This window comes from Platalea leucorodia, assembly GCF_965183815.1.
Source record: "Platalea leucorodia genome assembly, chromosome: 14".
Classification (NCBI taxonomy): Eukaryota; Metazoa; Chordata; class Aves; order Pelecaniformes; family Threskiornithidae; genus Platalea; species Platalea leucorodia.
In genome coordinates, this window is record NC_138836.1 from 11,863,942 (window position 1) to 11,881,797 (window position 17,856).

The window sequence follows — 17,856 nt, forward strand, 5'->3', positions numbered from 1 at the left end:
GTCTATCAATTAATATCCGTTTGGGTTTCAGAATTATTTGGGTTGGAAATGATGCAGCAAGAGTTCTTTGTCCTTTCAAAGAAAAGACGAAAACATCTATAACTTTCCCCCAGCCCACATGGAAAGAGCAGACATTAGGAGCCTGTACTACCAGATGTCTTAAAATTGAACTCCTAGCCTCACAAGTTGAAAAGGGCAGATCTTATAGCGCAGGTCTTTCTCAAGTTGCCTTGAGAAATATAACGGGGCAGAGATGGCAGAGCTTTGCCTTGTGATTTATTAAAACTGGGGTTGTAAAGTAAAAAGCTTGTGGCTTTTTATTTGGAACTGATAACCCGATGGGTGTTCTCTTCTGATCAGATTTAGGAAGTCCCTGTAGACCAGTGATTTTGCAAGTAGAAGAGGCACGTTTTGTATATTCAGTTGATATTCGTTCTTGTCAGAAAGATCTCTGCCTTGTTACCATGTTGTGGAACAACACATCGGTACAAGTATGCTAAGAAATGGGTTTAACAAATGACAAAAATGGCTTACATTTTTCCTAGTTACAAATTAGGGAAAAAAAAAATTAAAACCCTCGGCTGAGAGTGCCTTTTGTAGTATCAGTGCATTTTTTTTTCCCCAAAGTTGGGTGTTGTAGGTTGAGTAATTAGAAATAATGACTTTGAGAATGCACACACAGAACTAGGAGTTAATTTTTTGCCCTGTATGTATTCACATTCTTTCCCTTTTTTTTGGAAACAGAGTAGTTTGGCTAGAGAAGACGTTGTTTGATGTTGCTGCAGTAAGGTAGCGTGCTGACTTGTTCCCATACATTTGAGAGCGATCGAACAGTCAGCTTCTGCAAACAGTTGCAGCAGCGGCACAGTAAGCAGCAGTAATCTCTTCAGTTTGATAAACTGTGTATTTGTGTAGCTTGATAAAGTGGAGGCTTAAGGTTTCCTTCCTGCGCTGGGGTTCGTCACACTGGAATTCAGAACTCGTGCATCGAGATCAAACCAGTATTTAGCCACGGTCTTCTGAAGTGTCTTACAGACACGTTGCTTAGTGGCACTAAACCCTCAGCTTTGTGCAGCTTTTGCCAATTAATCACTTTTGGTCCTTCCAACAAATGAACTGTAGAAAGGAGAAAATCATAGAGGAGCGGAGCAGCTGTATAAGGGCTCCCTCTGTATAACAGCCTTTCCTTGCTCTGCAAAAATCCACGGGCACAGAGCCACGCTAAACAGTAAGTGTTCAGCCACATCTGCAGAAAATCCATGGGAGGGCATGTGGAAAGTTGGCACGACTTTTGGTGGAAGGAAGTGGGAAGAAAGAAAACCATTAGCTAAGGCTAACCAGGATTCGTAGACTTGAGGTCGTCTTATCTGTGGAAGTTCTTCTTCCACCCCTTCTGTTGTTTTAACCACTTCTCTGAGTAATCTGAACTTTTTCCATGACTGCAGGCTTGGAAGGGAGTATTTTTGAGCCATCAACTCGGGAGACATTTTTCTCTGCTTTTGGTCTGTTCAAGCTTCTGGGCAGGTGACCGGGCAGGTAGGACGCAAGTAACTCCGGCAATATCAGAGGAGTGCCTTCACTGCAGTTCATCTTATTCCTGGTATTTGCTCAGCCCTGAACACGTTGTTAGATGATGTATTCCTCTTGCTAATTTAGTCAATTTACCATTGATTCCAGTAGAGCTTGATGAAGTATGTCAGCTGGAGATTAGTCCCAGGTGCCTGGGTTGACCTTAGCTTTATCAGCTGCTTTCAATACTGTAACCATGAAGCACTTGCAAGTTTTCTGGTTCCTCCCATGATTGATAGACCAATTCTAAAGTGGCTTTCCTCCTCGTTTGTGATCCAAGAGGATAATACCATGCAGCTGTCCACAGCATGATGCTCTTGTGGTGAATACTGGGATGCTCTGTTGGCTTATTACCAACCTGAATGTTTATTAAAATGGCAGTTGTGTTTTGCAGGCTTGACAACTCACTAATACACGGTTCTGCATTTTCCTCTTCTCTAAATACCTCGAGCAGAACTGAACAAGTCTCTTAACGCTCAGTTGAGACTGAGTTATTTCAGAAGAGGTTTAACTGCGGATGTATAGAGCGGAGAAGACTGGTACCTGTTGGCTGGCAGAAATAAGCCTTTGGCAGAGGTAGTTGGTTGTTTTGAGTGTGGTTTTGGTGAACTTTTCTGGAGTTTTTGTCAGCTCCTAGGTGCAGAAGGGACAGGCTGGTGAAGAAAAGCTCTCCACCTGGCCTCGTGGCCCCTTCTGGTGTGTTCCCAGCACGCTGGCACTGGTCTTCATCACTTGGGTATGGGCATGCTGAAGGGTGTCTTCCTTAGGGCAGTACATTAAGATTGCTCCAAAGATTGTGTGAGCTCCTAGCCCCATTTGAGGCTAATGGAAGCCTCCACATGTTTAGGGGCCAGGACTTGACCAGTGGAATTTCTTTTTAAACTAAATTTTGCATCTGCTGCTGCATGACATTGGGGTTCTGCAGAGGTTATTGATGAGGAGGAGCTCACGGCGTTTGAGCCGCTCATTCAGACTGAAGATGGGGTTAGGTTGGCCTGTCTGGGGGAAGGGTGCTCGTCAAATTTCTAAAGTGCATTTTCATTTAAAAAAAGAAACAACAAAACCCATCTTCCTTTGAAGGGTGAGGGTTAATGGCTGGGGATGAGCTCCTACTGTGCCCGTCACCCTGAGAAACCCCCCGGAGCGTGCCAGGTCTGCGTGTCCGTGCCACCTGAGCGGCACTGCCCCATCGTAAAATGAATGAAACTGGAAGGAAAGGAACACCCCACTTAAGCTGGAATCGCTAAAGTCAGCATCGCGTCCGCACGTTGAGCTGTATTCCCTTTTTGCTCCTCAAACTGCAGTCCGTGTAATATATTCTTGCTCTCCAGCTATGCAAGAGCACTGCTGGTCATTTTTTCCAATCTTGCTTAATCTGCTTCGAAACCGAGAGCACTTAATCTCCAGTTGTTGAATAATTCTCAATTGTAGGGACCATGGCAGCAATGAAGTGTTTCACTAACTTTTAAGCTTTTTAATGTGAAAAATGTGGGACGCTCTCATGGGTTGGAAATAGTGTTACAGTTAACACTTCGGGGATAGTTCGGTCCTGCTTTTTGGATGGAGTTTTCTTTAATTTGAGTAGGAATGAGTTTATACATCCTGCGCAGCCTGCTAGACATCTCAGGAATTTCAGGGTTTCTTTGAAGGCGCTTGCGGTGGAGCGGGGCGATTCTGCTCGGCCGCGCTCCCAGCAAAGCCGAACAATTCGGTGATTTTTCTCCTGGGGACAAAATGACATTAGCCATTTATAATCATCGCTTTAAATCGCTTTAGAGCTGGGGCTGTCTCGTAGGCAGGTTTTGAGAAATGAGGTTTTTTTCTTTCGAAGGTGCTTGGGAAACTTCTGCCGGGACTCCCAAGTGACGGGGCCTTTGTCCGGGAGGAAGGAGCCGGCCTCGGAGGGTTATCCATCAGCGTGCGGCGGCATCCTTCACAGCCCCAGTTCATCAAAGAGACGTTCACAGCCCCGTCTCGCTGGCCAGCCCGGGGTCGGGCAGTCGTGATGTATTGTTGGGCTGACGGATGGCATGCAAGCTGAGGGTGGATTTATGGGGAGCACCTCGTGCGAGTAAACCCTTAGTAGGCAACGTGCTGGCTTTTAAGAGAGTCCTCCCGTAGATGCATTAATTACAGTTACTTTCAAGGTCGTGAAAATGGATGCGAATTGATTTTCATCTCGTGGAGGAAAGGTGTATATCTGGGTCGAGGTGGCAGTGACCCAAGTACATGAGATGCTGTCTCACTGTTTCATTTTATTTCTTTTCAGTGGGACTAAGGCCTGGTTCCTTGCTACCCACAAGGATTACATTACATTTCTGCCATGGGTCCACAGTTTAAGTAGTGCAGAAGTAGGAATTGTCAAGTAGATCTTAAAGTGACAACAGCTCCGTGGAGTATAACTGAAGTGGGTTTTTTTTTTGGGTTTTTTTTTGGTTTTTTTTTTTGAGACATGGACTGGAAACCTAAACTTGCAGTGTTCAGTAGCCAAGTGGTGTTTTACGGGGAATTGCTATGCCTTCTGCCCTAGTGTAATTGTGGCAACTGATGTGTATTTGTAATTAAAGCTATTGATATCGCTGGAAAAGTATGGCAATGGTGTACAAACCTGGGAAAATTAGAGTTACCAGAAGAAAGTAAGGGTGAATATTAAGAAGAATTTAGGAAGGCAGTATTTTGAAAATCCTGCTTGGATTTTGGATAAAGGGAAAACAAACAAATGCGGAGTCTGAAATAGCTTCTGTCCTTTCATTTTCTGCTGTGAGTTTGCAGAAAACAAACATATCGTAACAGGAAAAGTGTTTTAATTGGCAGGGTCTTGTTATACAAATGTAAGTAGGCTTCCAGTCTCTCAGTGCTCCGGGCTTTCCTGGAGATGCAGAATTTGTGATTATTTTATCTATTAGCAGTATTTCCTTGCTTTCTCTCCAAGTCAAGTCTGTAGAAAAACAGTTTAATACCATTGTCCCTATAACTTGGAGATTTTGCTGGAAGTTTTAATAGTCTGACCTAAAAATCTCTACGTTTGTGTTGCTAGAGCACTCAGATTTTGGATTTGAATAAAAATAAGCGATGATTACAAGTGCAAGGAGCCCGTGCGTGCCGTGGGCTTGGCGTGCCAGCGTACCGAACAGGGTGCGCTGGGTGTACGGCAGCGTTGACTTCGGTGAAAGCTGTAGGTTGGAGACAACCTTTTATAATTCTTACAAGAGGATTTGGTGTTGGTTTTTTTTTTTTTATATTAATGTCCATTTGATAACTAGGTAACTGTGCTGGTCTGCTTTAAACACAGTAAATAAAAGGAAAGGTCACTTGGTGGGAGTAAAGGGGAGGAACGAATGACCTGGCTTTACACTCGAATACTTCTAGTGAAGGAGACTATTATCTCCTCCCAGATAACTGGGGAAGGATACTCAAAATACTATATCATGTGAATATAGTTATTGCCTGCCTTATATCACTGCAAGTTCTCAACACATCTGGACTGAGAGTAGTTCCAGTAACATTAAAGCGTACTATTTTGGTTGGCACACTGACGCTGTGGTATATGCCAATTAGTAATGGCTCTTGGAAACAGGCTGCTTTAAAACTCCCCCTGAACTATTCCCCAGAGAAATTATTCAATTAAGTACAGCTAAAATTAATGTCCATGGGTTTTGTTCGAATAAAACAAAATAAGCAGCTGGAAAAGGGAAAACTTCTCACTGTGTGCTTTTAAAATAACAAGTCTAGCTAATAACTGTGTTTGCTGGAATCGATACCACTGTTTGTTTTCCCAGCGTTGCTCTTTGGCTGCGAGTGATCCGCTGAGGGCTACCACAGCTGATGGCCTGGGACGGTTCTTTGTCACTACCATGTATTTTCAAACCACCATCTGCTGCCTCCGGACCTGCTTTCGAGAGGATGAAGTGTTCTGTATTGCTCGTGGCTATGAAAGTTTGACCCAGATATAATCTGGGATAATATTTTGGGATGGATGAGCGAGTCTGCTTGGCTGCGGTCTGAAGGGTGGTGTGTGGTAGAAACAGTGGTCCTGGACGTGTCCTCTTAGTCCTTGGAGCAGATGGCAGGGTTTTCTGTAGCAGAACAAATAGCCTCCTCTTGTTTCAGCGAGTGTTATCCTTAAAGATGCTGAAGGTTTGGTCAGCCAGTGGGAAAGGGTTGTGCTGGAGGGATGTGCTGGTCCTTGGCCTTCTCAGCTGGGCGCTCGGGCAGCTCTTCACTGCCCAAACGCCCGGCGGAGGCCGTAGGACTCTGGCGCAGTTTGTTCTTTCCAGTCTGTGCGTTTTTCACTGTTCTCAGGAACTCGGAGAGCCGGGAGCAATCCTGGGCCTGCAGGAGTTGTTCCTCTGCAAGGATTCCTCAGGGCGGAGAGCTGGCATGGCCTGGAGTCCACAGGGAGTTTCCACGCTGGGAGAAGGACGACCTTCTGCTGCGACAGCCGAGGCATCATCGAGTGCCTCAGGCCGCTAACCTGAGCTTGGAGGGCAGGCTGGGGCCGCTGACCAGCTTCGTGGGGAAGAAGAGCTGTCCTTCCCTGCCTGCTCTCCTGGACAGAAAGCAAGTCTGCCCGCTCCTGCCCTACTCTGCCTGGGGATCCTGCAGCCCAGCCGCCCTCCGCTTCATCAGCAGAGCCATCGCCCAGCAGGGCAGAAACAGGGAAAGGGAGCAAGGTTTTTGTGCCACCCGGACCCCAGCAGCGCTGCAGGGGAAGCAGCGGGAGGTGGGATCCCCTCTTGCCTCCCTGTAGCGCTGGGACTGCTACGTACACGTGGCACGTCGTAAAACGCGTTCCCGACAGAAGGCCAAAAGAGGTCTTCTGAACCTGACTGTCTCCAAGGACCACCAAGCCCCTGTAAATTAGAAGAGCTAAAGAGTGAGACAGCTGAAACACAGAGGAACGAGTTGGTTTGCTCCCTTGGAGAAGTTGGTATTTTGGGTTTTTTTTAATACTTTTGTGAAGTTCTGCCAAAGAAGACATTAAATGTCATCAGTTAAATTTGGGAAGGTGGGAGGAGGAATCTTGGTCTTTGCTTGAAATGCAAAACTCATCACAGCAGAAAGGGTCGGTATCCCGGCGTCCTGAGCAGCACAGAGCTTGGATCAGCACGAACACCAGTGGGATTTTGAGTATTACCTTGGAGCTGAACAGCGAGGAGCAGCCCATGACTGCACTAACACGTCGCCTGTGGCACGGAGAGCTGCGCACATCAGAGAGCCTGCAAAAACCGGGCACGGCTAGCAGCGATGGAGAGAAATTAAGATTCTTGGCTTGTATTTTTTACTGTGTTTTTCTCTTTTCACTCTGCCTTGACGTTACAGCTGGCACATCGTGCTAAGGTTCTTTAGGTTTCTGATGTACTTACATTAGTTGCAATCTTCATTTCATACCACTGGCATTTTGAACAATGCTTGCTTTCTTATTAACATGTAATTATGGGGTTTGGACGTATAGAGGTTGGCATTCAATATATGATTCATTTCTTTGGTATCTAGCTCTTCTCCTGAGGCACCAGAGACCTGAAGGAGGGAGGGAAAGCCTGCTTGGCTTCTCCACTAAATTCCAGCCTTATTGTAATTTTTTTGCGTAGCATAAAATGTTATGGATTTTAGTTCTCTATATGTTTTTCTTAAGGCTGACTGCAGTCTTCCATGACTCACAGTGGGGTATACTGTGGAGATGCATTACTCATCAATAAATACTATCGAGTGATCTGTAAATTTAAATCCACGGAAAATCCAAACAATTCCAAGGAAACATTTGGTCAGCAATGCTGTTCTGCTGAACTGCAACCAAACCCCAGCTTTGTTTCTCTCTGCCTGGGCCGTATTTCATGTGGCCGTTTTCCCTTGGCTTTTGGGTTCCCTGCTCCAGGGACAGAGTGAGGGCAACTCGAAGGCAGAGCTGCCAAAACTAAATGAGGCTTTTGACGTGTTTTAAATAAAACAGAAAATCAATTAGTGTAAAGTCAGGTATGAAAGCAGAACTCTGGCAGCACAAGAGCCTGATCTGGATGTTCCTCTTTCCTAGGGACTCCGTGTATGTTTAAGGAGAATTATTAAAAAAAAGTTCCCATCCCATCAGAAAGCTGGTGCAGCTGTGTGGGACGTGGGTAGGAACAGGGAGACGCAGCAGGATGGAAAGGCAACCAGATCGTTTCCCTGCTCTTGAGTGGAGAAAGAGTAGGAAAAAACCCACATGGTTTCCTGCAAAATAAACCATAGCGTTCCTCGAAATGGCCCGGCTCTCCGGCTCCGCCACTGCCTGGCTTTCCCTCCCTTAACGGCCTGCTCCACGTTTCTCCGTAACGAGTTCTCCTTCTCTCTCATGAGCTCCTTAATGGGAGAAACAGCAAGGAGGGCTCTGGGGTTCGGGGGCTCGGTTCATGGTGCCCCGGTGAGGACAGCATCCATAGCGGTTGGATAGGATCATCTCCTCCGTCTCCACGTGCTGCACTTCAGGCTGTGACTTGCAGTGCTGTAAGTTAGGCCTTTTTTGATTAAAACGCGCAGCGCTGATGCATGCCCCGTAACTCGGGCGTAGCTTGCTGCTGTGTGGTCCCTGCGGAGAAAGATGCAATATGAATTTTGTGTCTTTAGTAGGATCTCATGACCTAGCAGTTGACTTGCTGCGCTGTCTTCAGTGTTGCTGGAGCAGAGCGGGGCTGGCCGGGCGCTGGGGGGGTCTTGGCACTGGGGTCGGAAAGGCAGGAAAGATGGAGTGGCTGAACGGGCTGGAAAAGGGGCTTTTGGTCTCTGGAAACGTTTGGGCTTCTCATTTTGTTGTCAAAACTAAGAATTTCATTTGCAAGCTGAAGCTGGTTATTCGCTTCAAGCTGATCAGGGATGCGTTTCAGCATAAAGGGCATCGTCAAGGAGGTGAAACGCCGCAGGTCCGGGCGTGCGGAGCGCTCTGGGACGTACTGTTTTTATCATCTGTCAAACGGTTTTCCAGTGGAAACTGTTCCCTTGGAAAACTTCTGACCAGCTGTAGAAAGACTTGATGGCTGAGTTGACACAGAAGATGGGGCTGCCAGAGAAGTCCGATTTCAAACCCATAGGAAGCGTTGTTAGAAATGTCAACAGAGAAGTTGGGAATACGGGAAAGGCAGCTGGCGGCCGTGACGGAGGGCCTGTGGTCTCAGGTTATGCTGCTCGACAGGACTGCGGGCAAACCCAGTGCCTGAAGCTTGCAGCCTGTTTGAGGAGGAACCGAGGAGAAAAGCAACAGGATCCGGCTGGACACAGCAGACGGCTCCAGCGCCTGGCTTGGGTTCAGCTCGGGGTTTGCTTGCCCATCCCGCGCGAGGCCTTGGCGCTGGAGCACGATGTGCGGCCGCTTCCCGGAGGGATGACGGATGGGATTCCTGTCTCGCGGGATGCTCTGAAATTAGCCGTGCCCTGGCTGGAGGGAAGCAGAACCAGCTTTTTAGGGAAGGCATCGGTGTTTTTAGGAATTAAAACAGACTGTTTCTGATTTTTATTGCAGCGGCAAAGACTTTGAAGCAAAAAGGATATGAAGAATGACCTTTTTTCCTGAGAAATTCCTAGGATTGCATATAATTTCTTCTGCTCAGTTTTTTGTCGTCTGTCTTCTATTGGTGTCCTTTGCATAAATCTTTTTTTTTCTAGGTAATAGCAGATGTGATTTTCACGATGTATATAAATACACCCTTACTGCTGCTACCAGGCTGTTGTCCCACTGCGATTTCAGGCGAGGTTTTTATGTTCCGGTAGTCACTTCTAGCACAGTCCTTCTGAACACACGCTCGTGGACGGACCCCAGAAACCAGTGGCAGCAGGATGTGATGCTGGTGTGACTGATACTGCGACCATTTCATTCAGAGATATTAGAAAGATCATCTTTCTCAGCCCTTACTGTATCATTTGAGATTGCGAAGCCAAGCGCGATAGAGCAGAGTGGAAAGCGCGTACGATCCAGGGCTCAGACCAGTTGCTTCACTTTTCATTTTCTATTTCAATAACACTTGGAAAAGAAATATTTAACACTTACGTGCTCGCATCTCTGAGTCTTGTGCTGGTCTGGGTCAATCAACCCATTCTTGATTCTTTAAAAGCTGGCTGTAGGCACTGATAGTGCCTCAGCTTGCTGTGACCAGCAAAGCGATTCAATGAGCAATTTTTTTAAAACGCTTTGCGTTCAGCTGTGGCTTAGAAGCTTTCATTTTCTGGCTGTGATAGCTGATGCAGCGACAAGTTCAGATCTGATTAAATGGTTTTGGTCTTTGTTTTTATGGGCAAAAATATTTCAAGTTTAATGCAAAATATTAAACAGACCCAAAATTTATTTGGTGCTTGTTTCTTAAAAAAAATAAACAGAAGGAACTTTTCCTCACTTGGCTCACGCTTTCCCCAGTAAACCCCTCTCTGCTCTCCAGGAGCAGGAGGGAGAGCTAACGTTGGAACCGGCGAGGCCGACCGACCGTACGGCTGCTGTTCCCAGCCTCTCCCGCCTTCCACAGGGATGCTTCTCCCACCTTTTCCGACCTGGACCCGCGCTCAGCCTGGCTGCTCTGCATTGCTCCAAAACACATCACCCGACATCAAAAACCGCTGCTGTGGGGGTTTTTTTTAAAAAAAAAGGTCAAATATTTCAGAATATATCAACCTACATTTTGTCCGTCACCTGCTTGCTTTGCTGTTTCCTCATTGCGCATTTTCTTTGCTTGTAAATCCCCCGTGTGGACTTCGTCCCCGTCCCCCCAGGGGCTGCCCACACCCTCTCCATCGCGGCTCCCGTAGCCGGAGGAGCAAGGGCAGGACTGCAGACGGGCTCGTGTCCGCAAAACGGAGACCGTCCGGGACTTTTGTCCTGGTTTAAGGTGTGCACGTATGGATCTCAAATCAGTAAAGCCCACTGCTGTTTTTGCCGTGTGATAGATGCCAGGCTTCTGAAGGAATCCTGCCCTTTTGAGGGCTCCAGCCCAAATGTTATAGCTTGGATCACCGGGAAAAGCATCCAGATTTCTAGAGACGGGTTTGTGTTTTGCTGCTGCAGCCTTGTGGGAACGAGGAGAACTGGTAATGCCCACGCAGCTGCCTGTGCTGCCCCACGGAGACCGGCCGCTCCGGTGCTGGGCTGCCTCGGCTGCCGTCGGCTCGAGAGGCGGTGAACCGGCCTGGCTGATGCCCTGACCCTGCAAAGGGGCGCGCGCGCAGCGACCAGCGAGGCTGCCGCACCCCTTTTCAAGTCCCTGCCGGTACAGGAGGTCCTGCCTGAGCTCATCTCCACCAGAGGAGCAACCTTCAAACTTCTCCCACTTCAGCCGGGCTTAAATTACTCAGAGTTTAATACTGGGGTTGTGCAGTAGGTTTTGTCTTCTGCTTCAAGATCCTGCTTCACTGCAAGAAGACCGTGGCTGGATTTGCGTTACCGGTGTGGATGTGGCGTGCAGGGCAGTGTTACCGACGCGTCTTTTGTAAGGTGCCGGGCAGCCCTTCAGCAGTCAGCCTGCTCTGCCGCGACGGGGGAGCCTCGCTCCTTCCCCGTTTTCAGGTTTCTATATATTTTTTTTTTTTTTTAACTTGCTCCTTGCCTAGCCAGGTAAATGGGAGGTGACAGAAAAATCTTTCATCCCGAATGCAGTCGGCGGCTTGAAGGGCAAAAGGGGCCGCAGGTGGGTCATCTGTCAGAAGCGCGGTCCTCGGGAGCCGGCCGAGCGCCGAGGGAGGGCTGCCGGTGCTCTGAGGGCTTCCTTCGCCCTGGAGTTCGTTTTCTCTGGCAGCAGCTCTGCCTACCTTAGAAATTCATTACCAGTTTTCAACTCTGCCTTATTCAGCACGTATTTCCACTGTGTTTCCTTGGCTTTAGAGTGGGGAGAAATTCTTTAATTTACACGAAGGTCGAGAGCTGCTCTGAACCTGAGTGTGACCACAGCAGGGTGTTGGTGGGGCTGGAGGGGTGGGTGGGTGGGTGGTTCTGTGCAGGGTGTTGGTGGGGTGGGTGGTTCTGTGCAGGGTGTTGGTGGGGCTGGAGGGGTGGGTGGGTGGTTCTGTGCAGGGTGTTGGTGGGGCTGGAGGGGTGGGTGGGTGGTTCTGTGCAGGGTGTTGGTGGGGTGGGTGGTTCTGTGCAGGGTGCTGGTGGCTGCAAGGGCACCCTGGCCTGGGAAACCTGCTGGTCCAGGCTTCTGATTGAAGGGGTGATGGGGTAAGAACCTCCCTGGGCTCTCTCCCCACGCCAGCCCCAGCACAGCGGTGGAGGGGAAGATCCTACTCGGACCTCGTGGTTGTGCCATGCACACCCCAACACTCCTGGTCTTAACCACGCGTTACATCAAAGGGCTGGTTGCTTGTGGAGCTTTGGGCTACGTGCTTGGCCTGCTCCCCGAAACCTGCCTGTATCAAGGGACACACAGACAGGGAGGAAGGCTCCTCCCGAGCTGTGCAGCCCAGTCCTCTGGTTCAGAAAGGGCTCCTGCTGGTTGGGCTGACGGGAATGGCTTGGCAGGGGGATGGGAAAGGAGAGGCTCTAGATATAATCCCAATTGCAATGCCTTGGGCTTTGGAATGATGACAGAAAATTTTCCTGCTCGCATTTGTTCTCATTGAGCTACAGCTTGTTCACCAGGATGTTTTTCAAGGAGGGTCTGGTCAGCATTGACAAAGGAAAGTCTCTTATTTCCCAAGCATGCTTATCACTTTGTCCTTGACAACGATGGGAACTTTCGGCACTTTTTTTTTTTCATTTAGAGGCAAACATGAGAAAGCGTGCCTTTGCAGGCAGCTTTGTACGGGCTTTCCAGTGTGCTGAATCACGCCAGACAGACAAAGTTTCCCCAAAGTGTTGGTGGCTTTGCAGATGTTGGACCTGGGGAAGTTGGGTGGGAGGCAGAGGAGAATTAGTATCTGAAGTTCAAATAAAGTACCTGCCATCGCTTGGGGAAATGTGTTTTGGTGTAGGATGAACACTAAAATCTTGAGTATTTTAAACAACTTCACAAATACGGAGGGTTTGTGCCTGGAAGAAGCAGCATTGGTGGGGTGATGCTGCTTAACCACAGGAGCGGGGAATGGTTTGGAGCTGCAGGATAAAGCTGAGGCTGCCCACACAGAAGCAGCTGATGTTTGCCCTCTGCCCTCCCTTCGTGTGAATACTCAGATGGTTTAGGCGCAGGGGCGTGAATCAGGAGCTCTTGTTTTAAGATAGATAGATATTTTCAAAGTACAAGGTTTTTTAGATGCTGATATCGTTTTACATAGGGATTCGCTGGAGATGATGGAGCGCTTGTGGGGCAGACTTAAAAAGCATGCATTAAAAGGATGATTCCTAAATCTCCCAGCCCTCTGGGAGAGTAAAACCTCCGTGCTCCGTATGCCTTTGAAAATTTCCTTTTTGTCTTCAGAACTTTGATTATTTTATATTTGTTTTCTGTTACCCATATGGATCCTCAAAGTGGTTTTATCTCTGTATCTAGAGCAACGCCTGCTACTTGGTAAGATTTCAGGACATAAGCACCCTGCATAGCGAACGTCTCTTGCTGCAGGAGAGTGAATTGCGGAGGAAACCGTTCCCTTCCAAGCGCTGGTGTAAAAGCGACGGCCAGCGGAGGTGTACGGGTGCTCTTGAGAAGCTGCAAGACCTCATGTCACGTATTGGCACTACCCTTGCAAGCTCAAGGCCTTATTCTAGTGTCACAGGGAAGTTTTGCAAGTACAGGGAATCCCCTCTTTAGTGTCATCCCTTTTCCTAGTTGAGGGATTTGGGAAATGTCTTGTTTGAAGGAATACAGTCAGAACAATAAAGGCTAATTAGTAAGGGCCCTGTCCTGTTGATGGGACTTGTTTTCCTTAACCCTCAGCCAGCATGCGTACAGGGTTATGATGCATAAAAATGGGCAGAACATTAGTATATCTCACTAACTGAACGCTATGCGCTCTAACTTTTTCTTTTGCTTACGGTCTGTCAAACCTGGGGGTTTCAGCAGCGCGGCAGCGGAGAGATGCAGTGCCGGGATCTGCCCGGGTGCAAATGCCTGGAGGGCGCCGCACCCAGCAGCTGGCACGGCCGCTGTCCCCCGCCTGGCCCAAAAGGCAGACTAGATGTGCGAACACAGTGATCAATAGCGGGGAAAGTGCTAGAAGTGTAACCAGAGCAAGATGCTTTGCAGTCACATTCAGGTTTTGGCTGCTGTCCTCCTCCTGATTTATCACGCCCCAAAAAAGCCGTTCCTACCTGCAGAGTAGAAAGCAACTCAAACGCGACGTATTCATACACCCAGCAAGAAGCACCGGCTGTGTATTTCAAGAAAATTAGAGCGTAACTGTCAGCAAGAAGAAAATTTGGTGCCTGAATGTGGCTTTTAATTTTCAGTGTTAAAAAACCCCAACCCAACAACCACTCTTGGTGTAAGCCTTGTACCCGGTCCGATTTCCCTGGCAAAATTTAAGTCATCGGTAACATGAGGTTGCGGGTGGGTTGGCTTGAAATTTTCCTTTCCCCTCTGTTAAAAATAGATGTAGAAGAAATGTTGCTCGCTTTCCTTTTCCCGGAGGGTCGCTGGAGCTGCGGGCAGAACATCCCCGCGCATCTCGGGGATGGAGCCGAGGCGGGCTGTGTCTCCTCCGCGGTCGCTTGCTGGGGACGGCGCCGCGTGCTCGCGAAAGCGTTTATGAAGATAGTGATCCCGAATGTGCCGTAACGACTGTGTAACAGCCAAGTGTGGAGACGCTCTGTTCCAGGGACTGAAATTTCAGATTTCCTAGAGCATATGCACCAATTCTCTTACTTTGGCTAGTGTTTTGTGGCTGCCATCATCTTATACTCCGTGGCTACCTAGACTGATCCTGCAGTTGCAGGCTGTATTTTTTTCCTTCACTCTTGCAGCGGAGGAGTGCGCTGAATCTGAAGTTGAAGCCGCTTGTGTGGCATTTCCCAGGATTTGGACCTTTCAGTGCGTGGGGAACACTGGCCTGTCATACTGGAAGGCAGAAGGATGCAGCTGGTTTCCATTTGGGAGCTTCCAGCAGGAGCGTGCTTGTTGAGCAGTGATGTGCAGGGCTCAGAGATTAATGCTCGTGTTTCTCTTTCCCCAGAGATCATCGACGACCTCACTAACCTGGTTGAAAACACGGACGACAAGCTTCGCAACCAGACGCGGCATGTGAAGATGGTGGATAAGAAATCAACGTCCTGTGGTAGGAAATGGCTTGAGCACAAATCCTCCCCTGTTATTAAATGATGAGAAACCAGCCTAGCGCTCGGAGGCTGGGTGCAATCTGCTCCCCGCCAGGACGGCTTCTTTTAAAAGTTAAAAAACCCCACCTCTCCAAACTCAAACGTGACCTTAGCTGCCGCTGCAGGTTTGACTCACTCAGTGTTGACACAGTTAACTTCCTGAAGCCGTTTGACTCCAGCATTGCACAATATTCTGATCGGAAATTGTAGAACGGTATGAAACGAGTGCGGTACGCGTTAATTAGGTTTAAAAAACTTGCTAGCTACCAGCTCTCACAAACCAGTCTCAGCGGGGATCGATGCCGCAGGGACATTTCTGGTGGTGTCCTGCAGGAATGTGTTCTCAACCAAGTGGCATTCACGCTCTGCCAGCCGTGAAATCCTTGCTGGTGACTCTTCAAGCCACGAGCAAGCTGGTAAAGCTCAACTGGACTCCTGTTGCATGTAGCCAGAGCGAGGTTATACATCTCAAGGGGCTGAGTGCAGGTTTCCTCTCCAGGATGAGGAGCTGGGGGGTTGCAGTGGCTGCGGGAGGGTGCCGTGGGGACGCAGACAGTGTCGGTATCTTGGGGGATATCACTGAGGAGTGGCGGGGGGAGGGTGTCCGTGGGGAGGTGGTGGTGGCCGGACACTTCTGCAAACAGCATCTCCGCTTTTGGTGTCTGTGGCTCGGTTTTGGCACTCTAGAGGACTCAAAATGCTAACAAGATTAATTTCTGCTCTGTAGAAATTTGACTTATGGCCAGAAGTTAATGAAATTTTGTGTTTTTTGAAATTATGTAGGTTAGTATAGAGAAAGTTGAGAGCTGACTTGGTCACACATCTGGGTGGAGAAAAGGTTTCTGGCCGGTGGGGAGCTTTTATTCCATGGAGTGATGATCTAGCAGCAAAAGCAACTGAGCTCAGACTGGCAATGAGATGTTTTTCAAGCACTGACGATCTGTTTCAGGGATTTATTTGGTTCTTCATCAGTCATAACTTTTTGAAAGCTTCGTTGATACAGGTTGATGAAAATCTGTGGCCTCTTCTGGAGGTTAAAGCTGACTTGTCAGAGGTGTTTGTCTCTGATTTCTCTCGTACCAACTACAGATAGAATTAAAGGCGTGACTGCGGAGTTCACGACTGACTTTTTTATTTTACATCTTTAATGTTGATGCAAGGTGGATTTCATCTAAAAACAATCGCACTTGAGTGATGCCAAGTGCCCCTGTGTGCCTTTGGAGTCTCCCCTTCGTTTCTGCGGTTTCGTTTTCTGCACGAGTACAGGGAAGCACGACGCCAAATGCCTGCGCAGGGCAGGCAGTGAACCCCATTTCGTCCAGGACAGCTTCTCCCTCCTTAGGTATTTCTCCCCCTTTTGGGGTTCCTCATGCAAATGCAGCCCCCGGACGATGTTGCTGGGTACTGAGCCTGTCTTTTTAACTCGGAAGCCCATGCTGGCTGTGCTGGGGAATTTGAGAGGAGGAGGATGGGAGAGGCGAAGGCTGGGAGGATCCAGGGCTGGATTCCTTGGGGGTGACCTCTCTCACCCTTTCCACATTGAAAAACATTTTTCTGCAAGGGGTGGTGAGAAGCGCTGCCGCTGGTGCCTGCTCCCTCTGCTCCAATAGGTCTTCCCGTGTTTGCATAACAATTTGGGCATATGTAAACAGGCTATTGCCTCAGATAGCTGTTTTACTCGGCGTGAGCATGAGTTTTAGAACAATAACGCTGGAAGACACAGCCTTTAACGGCATTCTTCCCATCCCTTTTCCACCCTTATCCCTGGCGCTGGAAACATCTCGCATATTAAGATCAGAAAAACCCTCTGTGTACATACAATTATTCCTTGAACAAAGCCAAGCAGCGGGAAAACTGGCACCTGCTAGGTAATTTTTTCAAAGTGCTTTTTTTCTCCCCTCCAACGTTTAAATTGATAAAATCTTTAGTAACTCTTTGGTTTTTGCACTGTTCCTTCGGATTTAAACCGGGGTGAAGTGCTCAGTCTTGCCCTTGCCCACCCCTTCCTTCCCCGGGATGCAGGCGTTGGCTTGGACCCAGTCTGCAATATTCCAGCATGTGCCTGTGTCCGTGGTTTTGCCTCATTTTTGAAATCAGAATGTCTTTTTATTTTTCTGATGAGTGCCTGTACTGGAGCCGCTGGCTGTGGATACAAGCAGAGCAGCCTGGCGTGAATAGTGGAATAATCACCCTTTTACGAGCAGGAATGTAACGCATTAATGGGTGTGTCTTTGTTAGCGGCCAGTATAATAATAAAATCAAAGTATTGCTGATGAAATCCAACTTTAATCAATATTTCAACGTCTCGCTCTCATGCAAACATCATTTCAAGCTTTGGCGGTTGTTTCCAGTGACCGGCGTGGTCTGTGCCGCGGCCGGCCCTCGGTGCTACCTGCTCAGCGCAGGCGTCGCTGGGGGCAGAAGCGCTGCAGAGAGCAGCGCCCGCACCTCTGCCCGTGCTCGGTCCCGGCAGAAACCTGCAGGTTGTTTCGGGTGGGTTGTTTCGTTTGCAGCTTCTTTGCGATGCCGTTTCTCTTGCTGACCCCAGGGCTGTTGGCAATCCCACCCCGTGCTTCTGCCCGGTGAAGGCTGCCCCGGTGGGAGCCCGTCTCCCTTGGTGGCCCCGGGCAGCCCACGCTGGCGTCGGGGGGAGCTCCCAGCCGAAGAGTAATCGTGGGATATACTAAAGTCTGCTGCATTTATGAAATTATTGTTGAAAATCATCAGTCGTCTGCCGGCAAGTGTTTGCACGCCGCTTGGCATTGTCTTATTCCCTTTCAGCTTATGCAGGGCATTTAGGAGGGATGTCAGGACATACATATTTCTTAGATTTCAGAAATTCGCATTGAGCTTTCACCAAAATGTACACGCAAATCATTAATCAAATGCTAGGCTGCTTTACCACATTTGCTGCAGGAATGCCTGTGTGCACAGCCCTGACCTTTCAGTTTTACCACTGCTTCTCTTGGGTTGGTTTGTCCTCGCTCTCTCCCACTTTCCATACCTTTAGGTGGTTTTTTGTGCAGAGTAACACTCAGTAACCATTTCTCACTAACTTTTTAATTAGGAATTTTAACCTTCAGAATGTCCTC

The 17,856-nt window shown here is 48.5% G+C and overlaps 1 protein-coding gene across 2 annotated transcripts in view; it reads left to right on the plus strand.

Moving 5' to 3' along the window:
• Nucleotides 1-17,856, plus strand: part of STX8 (syntaxin 8) — a 107,594-nt gene that overhangs the window by 53,105 nt on the left and 36,633 nt on the right. Inside the window, exon 7 of one of the 2 annotated variants that reach the window (XM_082326672.1) lies at nucleotides 14,623-14,724. In XM_082326672.1, the coding sequence (XP_082182798.1) occupies nucleotides 14,623-14,724 (102 nt within the window). Of the gene's footprint in view, nucleotides 1-5,871; nucleotides 7,098-14,622; nucleotides 14,725-17,856 lie in introns of those variants that run through there. The other variant, XM_082326671.1, reaches the window with a different exon arrangement.